General features: G+C 42.7%; 2 protein-coding genes across 3 annotated transcripts in view; both read right to left on the bottom strand.

Annotated features, from left to right (window-relative positions):
* LOC131198475 (cytochrome P450 2K1-like) overlaps nucleotides 1–13,148 on the bottom strand; it is a 95,341-nt gene that overhangs the window by 49,269 nt on the left and 32,924 nt on the right. The window lies entirely within an intron of this gene.
* The window catches only part of LOC131198458 (cytochrome P450 2K1-like), a 32,259-nt gene that overhangs the window by 14,973 nt on the left and 4,138 nt on the right, over nucleotides 1–13,148 (bottom strand). For both annotated transcript variants that reach the window (XM_058183133.1, XM_058183123.1), the window contains exons 2-3: nucleotides 7,714–7,876; nucleotides 6,486–6,635 (exon numbers count right to left, since the gene is read on the bottom strand). In XM_058183133.1, coding sequence (XP_058039116.1) covers nucleotides 6,486–6,635; nucleotides 7,714–7,876 — 313 coding nt within the window. The remainder of the gene's footprint in view (nucleotides 1–6,485; nucleotides 6,636–7,713; nucleotides 7,877–13,148) is intronic.

Below are 13,148 nucleotides of genomic sequence, written 5' to 3'. Positions count from 1 at the left end.
GAAATATTGCTGACACCAGAAAGGTTTTGGCAAGTTTAATGCATCCTGATAATTTAATATTTATTCACTGTAAGCAATGAATTGTTAATGAGAAAAAAATGTAATATTAAAGTGGAAGGTACCTTAATAATTTCATTAAATACAGAGAAAGATGTTGATAATTTTTATTAACCATATTCATTCTTCATTCTTTCAAAACTTGGTATGTCTGACATGTGGGATCAAAATAGGAGTTTATATATTGGTGATAGGGTGCAATTCAAGGTGTTGGTTACTACCTTTAAAGCGCTCCATGGCATAGGACCGGGTTACTTACGGGACCGCCTACTGCCGCCAGTAGCCTCCCATTGACCTGTGCGCTCCCACAGGGAGGGCCTCCTCAGGGTACCGTTGGCCAAACAATGTCGGCTGGCGACCCCCAGGGGGAAGGCCTTCTCTTTGGGGGCTCTGGCCCTCTGGAATGAGATGCCTCTGGGGCTTCGTCAACTCCCTGACCTCTGGACCTTTCACCGCGAGCTGAAGATGCTTCTGTTTCATCCAAAGGGCTAGCTTAAATGTAGTTTTAAATGGGGTTTTTATTCTTATTTTAGTTTTTATGCCATATATTGAATAAGTTTTTTATACTGTTCTTAATCTATATTATATGCATTTTATTGGCTGTGAACCGCCCTGAGTCCTTTGGGAGAAGGGCAGTATACAAATCAATCAAATAAATAAATAAATATATATATATATATATATATATATATATATATATATATATATATATATATATATATATATATATATATATATAATAGTCCTTTGGGAGAAGGGCGGTATACAAATCAATCAAATATATATATATATATATATATATATATATATATATATATATATATATATATATATATATATATATATATATATATATATATATAATATTTCACGGAATGAAGATAATAGAATTCTGAGCCATGAGTTTAAGAGGAGATTGTGCAATAATCTCCATGTGATCTTCGGGTGATAGGGAGAGTGTTAAAGGACAGGAATGCCTGGGTGGGAATGAATGAGAGGGTACTGGAAAGTGGATCACTTGGAGAGCCAAGAATTGTGGTGAATGGTGTTGGTTTAGTGCTTAGGTTTTTAACTTATTCTACTTAATTGGATAACATGAATATCACTGACTCAAAGCCTGGAGGAACAAGTAAGTCCAATTCCTAACACCTTTTCATATACAAAAGCAGTGCTCATATTGGAAACAATTTATCCTTCCATAAACTTCAATAGCTAATTTAGTATAACAATTCCTCATAAATAACAGCTATTGGCATATTTTTCTGAAAAGGTTCCTCTAGATCCGTGATGGCAAACCTATCGCATGTGTGGCACAGGTGGCACATGTAGCCATATCAGTGGGCACGCCTGCTCAACTCCAGTGCGCATGCGCACACCACCAGCTGATTTTTGGGCCTTCCGGATCCACCAAAAGTAGGGAAACAGGCTGTTTCCTGTCTCTGGAGTCTCTGGGTGGGGGGAGGCTTGTTTTTCTTTTTCACCTGGCACCAGATCTTCTCTATGCATTTAGGGAGGTCAAAAACAGCTTTCCCCAGGCCCTAGAGAGGCTCTGGAGGCTGGGGACAGAAAAAAAGTCACTTCCTGTCCAACCAGAAGTTGGAAAATGGGCCATTTTGGGCCTCCGGAGGGCCTCTGCAGGGGGAAGGCTGTTTTCGCCCTCCCCAGATGCATAGAGAGGATCTGGAGCCAGGTGAGAAAGAAAAATGGGCCTACCAGGCCATTGCGTGCCAGAAACGGGGGGGAGGGGGGTTGTGCGCACATGCGCGGGGTGGGGTGCATAGAATTATGGGTGTGAGCATGCGCACACGTGAACCTTCCCCTCATCTGTTGCGATGTCAAAAAGGTTAGCCATCATTGCTCTAGATCTTCTATACATAGATTGTCTTGAAAGCCTACTGAGCATGTCCAAGATGGCGTCGCCCTGCTGATCGGGGGAGCGGCGACGGGCCTTTTCGGGCTTTGTCCGGGTCTGGGGGGGGCCTTGATAACATCCTAGGCCCCCGCCCTGATGGAAGAAGATCCGGTTACCCGGAAAAAGGGTGATTTGGTGTTGTGCGACTTCGGGGGGCATTGGGAGGAGCCCCGGAGTTGTGGTGTTTTAATGGTGATCCTGGCAGCTTGCCAAGCCGCCGCCGGCCTTTTTGGCATTTTGGCGGCGGGGGCGGCGGGGGGCCTTTGACACCTTGGACCCCCCCTGGACTCCTGCCTTGGTGGAGGAAGATTCAGTCACCTGGAAGATGGGTGACTTGGAGCTGGGCGTCTTCGGGGGCGATGGGAGGAGCCCCGGAGGAGATCTGGAGGGCCTCCCGGGCCTCCGTCGGCCTTTTTGACTTCCCGGTGGCGGCAGCAGCGGCCTGGTTTTCCTTCGATCGGCGTTGGCACCAGTGGAGCCCCGGGACTGCTGGCAGGATTTGGCGACTGGAGTCCCTTCCCGGATGGTGGGGATTTCGGTGGCCTTCATGCGGTGGCGATGGGGCTTTTTCGGCGGCGATGGCCAGGCGGAGGTGGCAGGCGGCAGCGGCCTGCCCCGGTGTTTCGAGGCCCGATAGGCCCAACGTGGGTGTAGCCTTGTCCTAGCGGGTGGCGTGGATACCTGGTGGTTGCCTTGAGGAAGGCCCACGGGCCCAGCGGACACCCCTTTTATTATTTAACATCTTAATCATCTTTATCATCGTTCCTCCCCCCTTCTTCCATAGTCCACCCCTGGTTGTTTGTATGGGGTGGTGAATTGACTGAGTTAGCGGTTTGGTCATCTACCGCATAAGGATTTCCATTAACTGTTTCCCATCAGGATACACTAGTCGTGGTCACTTTATCATCTGCTTTATCATCTACTACCATCTTGACCAGCCCAGGATGAGCTTCTTGCCGGACTTTCTCTGTGATGCGATCGTTTACCGCGGCTGATCTACTTGCCCTGCGAGATGCCCCTCTCTCGCGGGTTTGGCCCTCCAGATTATCGAGGGCCCACCTTGAGGACGGGCTTTGGAGCCCCGAGAGGTGGCATGCAAAAAATAGGAGGCTTAGGGGTTTTTTAATTAGTTGTTTTAATAGATTTTTTAAGGGGAGTTCTAATGGGGATTTTAAGGGTTGGGAGGGGGGGAGGGATGAGATGGGTGAGGGGAAGAACCCATTGGGGAGGTGGGGGAGTGTATGTCCAGTCCCATTGCGTGCTCATGGCATTATTTCATCAGGTCCGAAGACAGGGGGAGAGGGGGATGTTCGGAGCGTAGAGTGTTTTTCCATCTGTACAGTAAGTGGGAGAGGCAGATATGGCGGAGGCAAGGGGCCGTATCGTTCCCTGGGAGCACATGCTCGATGTTTAAAAGCGATCACGTGCTCCGGCCCCTCAGTCCTTACTCGTTCCCCGGATGGTCAAGATCCTCAGAGCTTGGGTCTTCGGCTGATGCTGTGCAATGCCCGGTCCGTGGTTAATAAGGCTCCCTTGATTTGTGACCTTATTCAGAGGGAGTCCGCGGACTTTACGGGCATTACAGAGACCTGGTTGGGCACAGAGGGGGGTGTTCCCCTGGTTGAACTGTGCCCTCCGGGTTTCCATGCATTTCATTGGCCGAGGGCCCAAGGTAGGGGTGGGGGGGTGGCGGTTGTGATTAAGGAAAGCCTAGAGCCGAGGGAGTCCACTGTGCCTCAGATAGCTGGTTGTGAATCCCTCCTTGTGAAGTGGGGCCATCGGAATCAGATGGGTCTGTTGATCGCGTACCTGGCTCCTTGCTGCGTGACTACAGCCCTACCTGAGCTGCTGGAGGTGCTTGCCGGGGTGGCAGTTGAGATTCCCAGACTTTTGGTCATGGGGGATTTCAACTTGCCATCGGCCGGCTTGTCATCAATGGTAGCTCAGGAGTTCCAGGCTTTCATGACGGCCATGGACCTGATTCAAGTAACTGATGGCCCTACACACATGGGGGGAGGCACACTAGATCTGATTTTTATCTCTGGACAGTGGATTAATGATCTGGAATTAGGAGATTTAGTCACGGAACCAGTGTCATGGTCAGATCATTTTCTCCTTCGCCTGGACTTTCGGACCGCCGCTCACCACCGCAGGGAGACGGAGCCAATGTGTTGGTTCCGTCCCAGGCACCTGATGGACCCTGATAGGTTCCGGACGGAGCTTGGGCCGTTTCCTGAGGATCTTGCCCACGGCACGACTGAAGAACTAGTTGCGGCCTGGGAACGGGCCGCGGCTGGGGCTTTGGACCGTGTCGTGCCTTTGCGGCCTCTGACCCGGCGTAGGTCTCAATTGGCTCCTCGGTTTTCTGAGGAGCTGAGGGAGATGAAACGCCAGAGAAGACACCTAGAGAGTTCTTGGAGGTCTAGCCGTTCCGAAGCTGATCGGACACTAGTGAGATCTTTTACTAAGACCTACCTAGTGGCAATGAGGGAGGCGAAACGTTCTTACGTTTCCACTCTCATTGCATCGGCAGATAACCGCCCGGCCACCCTGTTTCGGGTGACTCGCTCCCTCCTTCACCAGGGGGGGCGGGAGGACCCCCTACAGGGACGTGCTGAGGAGTTTAATGGTTATCTATACGATAAAATCGTTCAGCTTCGGGATATCTTAGACCAAAATTGCGATGATCCAGGCGGGATGACGGATGCACGTCTTGTTGAGGTCGTTTGGGATGAATTTGAGTCTGTGGCTCCCGAGGACGTGGACAGGTTGCTGGGGAGGTTACATGCAACCACATGTTTACTGGACCCGTGTCCTTCCTGGCTGGTGCTGGCCACTCAGGAAGTGACACGAGGCTGGCTCCAGGGAATTATAAATGCTTCATTGTTGGAAGGGGTTTTCCCCACTGCCTTGAAAGAGGCGGTGGTGAGACCCCTCCTCAAGAAGCCTTCCCTGGACCCAGCTATTTTGGGAAATTATCATCCAGTCTCCAACCTTCGCTTTGTGGATGAAGCCATCTATCTAGACCCGTTCCAGTCCGGCTTCCGGTCCGGACATAGTACGGAGACAGCTTTGGTCGCGTTGGTGGATGACCTCTGGAAGGCCAGGGATAGAGGTTGTTCCTCTGCCCTGGTCCTATTAGACCTCTAAGCGGCTTTCGATACCATCGACCATAGTATCTTGCTGCACCGGTTGGAGAGCTTGGGGGTGGGAGGCACCGTTTATTGGTGGTTCTCCTCCTATCTCTCCGACCGGTTGCAGACAGTGTTGACAGGGGACAGAGGTCAGGCGCGGCGCCTGCTTGTGGGGTGCCTCAGGGGTCGATTCTCTCGCCCCTCCTGTTCAACATCTATATGAAGCCGCTGGGTGAGGTCATCAGTGGTTTCGGGCTGAGTTATCATCTGTACGCTGATGACACGCAGCTGTACTTTTCCACCCCGGACCACCCCAACGAAGCTGTCGAAGTGCTATCCCGGTGTCTGGAAGCTGTACGGGTCTGGATGGGGAGAAACAGACTCAAGCTCAATCCCTCCAAGACGGAGTGGCTGTGGATGCCGGCACCCCGCAGCTGACTGTGGGGGGGGTGAGTTCTTGGCCCCAATGGAAAGGGAACGCAACTTGGGTGTCCTCTTGGATGGGTGGCTGTCGTTTGATGATCATTTGGCGGCCGTCTCCAAGAGGGCCTTTTACCAAGTTCGCTTGGTCCGCCAGTTGCGCCCCTTCCTTGACCGGGATGCCTTATGCACGGTCACTCATGTTCTTGTCACTTCCCGTTTGGATTATTGCAATGCTCTCTACATGGGGCTGCCCTTGAAGTGCACCCGGAGGCTGCAGCTAGTCCAGAATGCAGCTGCGCGGGTAGTAACGGGAGCTACTTGTTGCTCCCATGTAACACCACTCCTGCGCAGTTTGCACTATCTCCCTGTGGTTTTCCGGGTGCGCTTCAAGATTTTGGTTACCACCTTTAAAGCGCTCCATGGCTTAGGACCCGGGTACTTACGGGACCGCCTGCTGTTACCTTTTGCCTCCCACCGACCCGTACGCTCACACAGAGAGGGCCTTCTCAGGGTGCCGTCCGCCAAGCAATGTCGGTTGGCGGCCCCCAGGGGAAGGGCCTTCTCTGTGGGAGCTCCTACGCTTTGGAATGAACTTCCCCCTGGTTTACGTCAAGTGCCTGATCTTCGGACTTTTCACCGTGAGCTGAAAACGCACCTATTTATTCAAGCGGGACTGGATTAAAATTTTATTGGGGTTATTTATATTTTTAGATTTTAAATTGTTTTAAATTTTTCGGCCACATCATAATATGTTCCTTTTAAATTTCTTTTAATTTGTATACAGTGTATTTTTACTTGGCTGTACACCGCCCTGAGTCCTTCGGGAGAAGGGCGGTATAAAAATCGAAATAAATAAATAAATAAATAAATAAATAAATAAATAAATAAATAAATAAATAAATAAATAAATAAATAAATAAATAAATAAATAAAGTCTGTAGGACAGAATACCAACTCACCTTCATAAGTCTCATATGTTTTTATCAAGATACTGCATTCTTCACTGATTTTGTCTTCAATAATCCCCTTGCCCATTCCATAATCCTGTAATGCAGATATTGAAAACTTCCGCATCTGTTTCCAGTTCTCACCATGAGCAAAAATAATACCTGGAGAGGTAAATAAGAGGTCAAATTAGAAATAAGAGTTCAAGTCGAAGATCAGTTTGAACCAGGAAAATTCCACCATTATAATGCATATGTCTGAAGAACATAAACATTGAAGGGTATGGAAAGCATTTATTTACTTCTAGCATAGCAAATGCAGTGTTCATGATCTCATCAGGTGGTTACTTAAGTATGAACTTTAAGGTTTAAGCTGCCTATGATGAGTAAGGATTGCAGTTTAGCATGTAAAAATACCTGGTGTCTCTTACAAGGAGAAATAGTAGGAGACAATCCAAATTGAACTCTGGGAGAACAGCCCTTCTCCTTCCTTACACAGTGGACCAGCTAATTTCAATATTTATTACTGACTTGGCTATGCAAATTCTCAGGTACCATAATTTGGGGCAAATGAAGAAGCAATGCATGCATGATCCTGGGGTTTCCTGAACCCCAAATTTGCAAACAAGTAAAACAAACATGTTCAAGGATTGGATTCTTACTGTTAGTACAATTATTCCTTACAGAGTTATCCTGTAGTAAGATAGGTGGCCATTAAATTTAATAAATAAAAAATTGCTATAGCTTTTGTTTTCTAATGCTTCTGTTGGCCCTGAGGGATTAAGTCAAATCAATCTTTTGTGATTTCCAGAAGCTGTCCAAATTCTCTTCTATGAAAACTTCAGATGAAACATTCTACATGTAATCCTTGTTTATCAACTGTAAATAGTTCTGGTGAAAAGGTTGCTACGTATCATGGTTGCTAAACAAACTGAGACACACAGGGAGTGAGAGAGGGAGGCGGGGGGTGGAAGAGAAAGAAGAGATGCAAAAATCAAACACTACTGGTTGCTGCCATCTCCTTTAGATAAAGTTCTCTTGGGCAGCAACACCACCATTACTCTTAGTTTGGTGCAAGAAGTTTGGTGTAAGTGCATGCATTGGTTGAAAAATGTTCTTTTTAAATACTGTTTACTACTATTTATTACCATCATATTTTCATCGTATTTCCGAGTGAGTTGTACATAATATTGATTAGAGTTTTGCAAGGAGTGTCAACTGCAATCCAGAATAAACAACTTACCAAACCCCTTTGCATAGTCCTCAGAAATGGGGGCAATAGCTCTCTCTGCAAATGCCTCTGCCTGGTTCACCAAAGCCTCCTTGACCGTCTCATAGCCAGTCAGCACCACCATTTCCAGGCACCCCATTTGAAGACGGAAAACAGGACCATATTCTTTGGACAACTGGAATTCAGCAGATGAAAAATGAGAGGCAGTTCTGATCAACAATTAGTCTCACATAAGTAAAGTTCTATTACAAATCATGTCTCACAAATCCAAGATTGAAGTATTTCTTCCTATCTTTTGTGGTATAAATTATTATATTTTTTTAAAGAAGAATACAAATACTATTGTCTATTGGATACTCATGGCAGAATTTGGTCAAGTTTTGGAAATTTTAAAGGAGTTAGCTATGCAGGAAGAACATTTTCAATAACAACATTTTTTTTCCATCAAGTTTTTATTTATTTTTTTAAATTTATACATATCATTATGTGGATGGTGTGGTGTTTGACATTTCAATACAGATGAACATATTCATAATTATTGCATTCCATTTTCCTTATTCTATATTATTTACCCCTATCTTTTACAAAAAATTTTAAATTTTCATATAAATATTAACAAGTATACAATAACATCTAAACTGATAGCTTTAACTTTCACCATATTATCTTTCGCTATAATTTCAATAGTATAACCCTCAAGTAGAAAAAATATGAAATTGCCCATCTGTTTTCTTTTCTCCTATACACCATATTTCACCCAATTTAACAACAATCCATCTCCTTTCCTCTTTTTCCCTCTCTCTTCCCTTTCCCCGTCTCTTTCTCTTTAGTTCCCTCCTTCCACCTCCTCTTTTTTTTTTTTATTGAAAGAGTTTTAAAAAACAAAAACATTTTTCCCCCTTTTTCCCCCCTCCCTCCCAAAAAAAAACAAAACCCTTCCCCCCTCCCTCCCCTTCCCCCCCCGGCTTCCCGGGTCAATCACAAGGTATTGTTATACATAAACCAAACATAGAATAAAATTTTCCCTTCCAATCCAAATAACCACATCCAAAGCTTTTCATCTCCCAACCCCCCCCATTACATAAAATAACTTTCTAATTATTCAAAGGCAATCTGATATTTCTTAATCTGATATCTGTTTTGTAGATAATCAATCCATTTTTTCCATTCAATTAAATATCTTTCCTGCGTATTGTCTTTTAAAAACACTGAGATTTTAGCCATCTCAGCCAAATTAATAACTTTCAATATCCATTCTTCTATTGTAGGTATCTCTTCTTTCTTCCAGTATTGTCCAATCAACAGTCTTGCTGCTGTTATTAAATTCAGAATCAATTTAGTCTCAATCCCTGTACAATCCGTTATAATTCCCAAAAGGAAAAATTGTGGCAGGAACTTTATCTTCTTCTTCAGTACATTTTGAATAATCCACCAAATTCTTATCCAAAAGACCTTAATTTTCTTGCAAGTCCACCAAATATGAAAATATGTAGCATCATCACAATCACACCTCCAACATTTCGCTTGGATATTAGGATACATACATGATAATTTTTTGGGATCTAAGTGCCATCTATAAAACATCTTATAAAAATTTTCCCTTAAATTCTGTGCTTGTGTAAACTTAACATTTCTAACCCAAATTTTCTCCCATGTTTCCAACATTATTGGTTCCTGAATATTCTGTGCCCATTTTATCATACAATCCTTTACCAAATCCTTTTCCGAATCTATTTCAAGCAACACATTATACAATCTCTTTATATGCTCCTGGGTCTGATTTCTAATTTGCTTCATTAAATTTTCCTCCCTTTGCATCTTCCACCTCCTCTTTTTGCCTCTACTTCCCTCTCTCCTTCTCCTCTCCCCTCTATTTCCCCTCTCTCTTTTGTTGTTGTATATAATATTCCCAATACCTACAGGATGTGGTGTATTTTCCAATTAATATCTCTTTCAACTAAAACTATAAACTTCTTAAAGTTACATTCAAAAATAAAAGAAACAGACTTAATCACTTAAACGTGTTATTGATAATAATAATTATTATAATATCATCATAATATTGATTAATCTTCATGTTAATAATTTTACACATCATTCTAATCATGTATGTATGTATGTATGTATGTATGTATGTATGTATGTATGTATGTATGTATATATGCATATATATATATACATATATGCATGTATGTATGTATGTATATATATATATATATATGTATGTATGTATGTATATATGTCTATATATATGTATGTATGTATGTATGTATGTCTATATATATGTATGTATGTATGTATGTATATATGTATGTATGTATGTATGTATGTATGTATGTATGTATGTATATATATATATGTATGTATGTATGTATGTATGTATGTATATATGTATGTATGTATATATGTATGTATGTGTATGTATATGTGTATGTATGTATGTATGTAGGTCTTTGGTTTCCTTCCACCTCCTCTTTTTGCCTCTACTTCCCTCTCTCCTTCTCCTCTCCCCTCTATTTCCCCTCTCTCTTCTTCTCTGCTTCCCTCTCCTCTCCTTCCCTTTCTACTCTTCTCCTCCCCTCCACTTCCTTCTCTACATTCCCCTCTCTACCCTTACTCTTTCTCCCTCCTCTCCTATTCCCTTCCACTCCACTCCATTTCCCTCTCTCTCTTTTTGTTGTTGTATATAATATTCCCAATACCTACAGGATGTGGTGTATTTTCCAATTAATATCTCTTTCAACTAAAACTATACAACTTCTTAAAGTTACATTCAAAAATAAAAGAAACAGACTTAATCACTTAAACGTGTTATTGATAATAATAATTATTATAATATCATCATAATATTGATTAATCTTCATGTTAATAATTTTACACATCATTCTAATCATATATGTATGTATATATGTATGTATGTATGTATGTATGTAGGTCTTTGGTTATTCGGGTTTTCTCCTAAAATTTCTTCTAAAATTGGAAGTATCGTGGCGACGTTTCAACGAAGTCTCATTCATCTTCAGGCTTCAGCTTCGTGCTTCTAGGAGCAATGTGTCGCAGCTGTTTCTTCCTTTTAACTGCTAACTGTCCTTTAACTCAAAGTTGCTTGACTCAAGCTGATCCTTTATATAGGCTGTGGGGTGTGGCTCCATGACTCAGCACTTATCCAGGCCTGCCCCTCCTTTCCTTCTGCTGATCTCGCCTCTCAGATCTCCAGAAGAGGGGATCCGTCCACTGTGGATTCCCTTCCTCTGAATCTGCTGCCGGTAATTCTAGCACATGGCTGGCTCCCTGCTCACACGCTGTAGGAGTGAGGTTTGTTTGTTCATTCCTGACATTCTGTCCGGGCATGGTGCCAGGGCTGGGGGCTGGAGGCATGCCAGGCCATTCCTCTTCATTATCAGACTCTGAATCTGATAGCAGGCCCGGGAGGAGGCGGGGGGGCGGCTGAGGAGGGGAGGGAGGACGAGGCACAACAGTGGTTGTGCTACATCTTCATGGTGGGTGTCAGTCTGCTGCATGTATGGATTGGAGGGGTTTGAAATGGCTAATGTTGCAGCTGTGGTCTGGCTTCTGATCCTTGGTCATGCTTCATCATCAGTGTGGGTTTGAGTCTGCTTTCTGGGTGTGTGTGTGGTGGTGACATCCTGTGTGGACCTCGTGAGTGTGGGTCTGGTGTCATTCCTCGTGTTAGGGACTCGTTTGTCAATAAGGGCAGGTTTCCAAATGGCTGGCAGGCAGGAGGTATCATCTTGTTTATTCATGCTGTGTGGGCGTTTTTCTATCTCTATGGCTTTTCTGATTATTCTGTTGTTAAAGTGTTCAGTTTTGGCAATAGTTCTGGTCTTTTTAAAGTCAATATCATGTCCTGTGGCTTTACGTGGGAGAAAACCCGAATAACCAAAATTGCCTACATACAAACACCCGCGAAAACCTCAGAAAACACACACACACACACACACACACACACACAATTACAATATTATTCTTTTAATGCTAACATCACTTCATTGATCAAACAGCTTACCACCATTTTCATTCTTTGTGTCTATTTTTCATGTTTCTTTCCCTAACTTATTTGACTTTGTGATACATTGCTTTACACCCTTCCATTTTAAACTTCCATTAATATTTCCCTCCCTCCACATTATTAGATTCAAAGACATGATACTCTATTTTATTATTCATATTCCCATTATTTAACTCTTCCTCTCTGTATATTTTAAAGTTTGTTAATACACATAAATATATCTACTTTCACATTACCTCCACAATAATCATATTTTGTACACTTTTAATAATATCATCGTTCAACCTCTCATTTCCAATTAATAATTATTTCTCATTCGTAATTTTCCAGTTTCATATTTATTTGTGGTAATCTTTATCCTAAAATTTATTTATATTAAAACCAACTAATTGTCCAGCCTGTATCATTCTAATATTAATACAATTATTAACATATAATAATGACATATCTATAACTCTTTTTCTCCCCTTAACCATTATCTCTTATCCAAATCCCATCCTTTAATCCTACCTTTTTTTAATTTGAGTCCCCTGTTTTCCTCTTAAATCTTTTATTCCATCTACTTCAAAGTTTATATTCTGAATCCATAATTTAATTTTTTCTCCTTGCCCTGTCTTTTTCCACTGTTTAATTTTAAAGCTTTTTGCTATAAATCCTATCGTTTCCCTCCAAACCTCTTCCCGTTCCTCCCATTTCATTTTAAAATCTTTTAAAATGTTTTCCCCATTTTAATTCCTCAGTTCTTATTAATTTTAATAGCGTTTCCTCCTTGTTATTTTCTTTTTGCTGGTTTCTCAGTTCTACCATGTTTAAATATATGTTTAAAAATAAGACATCCCCTGATAACAATCGGGCTTTTGAGTGCAGGGCAATAAGGCCAAGGGCTTATTTCAGGGTTCAAAAAATATAACACAAGGTCTTATTTTCAGGGAAACATGGTAATTCCCCTTCTGTTCCAGCTGATGAGTCCATTCTTTCCTTCTTGTCCTGGTCTTTGCTCCTTGTCTCTTGTATACAATTTTCCTGTCTACTATCTATATGATCAAATATTTCCACCATGTCCTTGTGTAGTTCCAGGATAAGATCCTTAATGTCCTTAATGTTTTGAATCTGTAACTCCATTTCGTTTGTGTCTCCACAATTGTCAGTTCAGAAACCAAACCTCCAAGTCAAATTGAAATGTCTCATCAATGTTCAATCAAATCAGTTAGTTACTTCAGGGATCCTCCACTTCTCAAGTCATTTTTGTATATTCAATAGTATTTAAGGATCCCCAGACACAAATTCTTTTTTAATATTCCAGTCTCCAGTGGTTAGAAGGTAAATATATATAGTTCAACAGTTATTTCCCTTCATTTCAATATTTACTCCCAAGTTGCAAAAATTCACTATCATCAGCAGATGGCGCTCTTTACTT

Source organism: Ahaetulla prasina, chromosome 1, assembly GCF_028640845.1.
Source record: "Ahaetulla prasina isolate Xishuangbanna chromosome 1, ASM2864084v1, whole genome shotgun sequence".
Taxonomy (NCBI): domain Eukaryota; kingdom Metazoa; phylum Chordata; class Lepidosauria; order Squamata; family Colubridae; genus Ahaetulla; species Ahaetulla prasina.
Note: the sequence above shows the minus strand (reverse complement) of the source record. Positions and strands in the feature narration are given on the sequence as shown.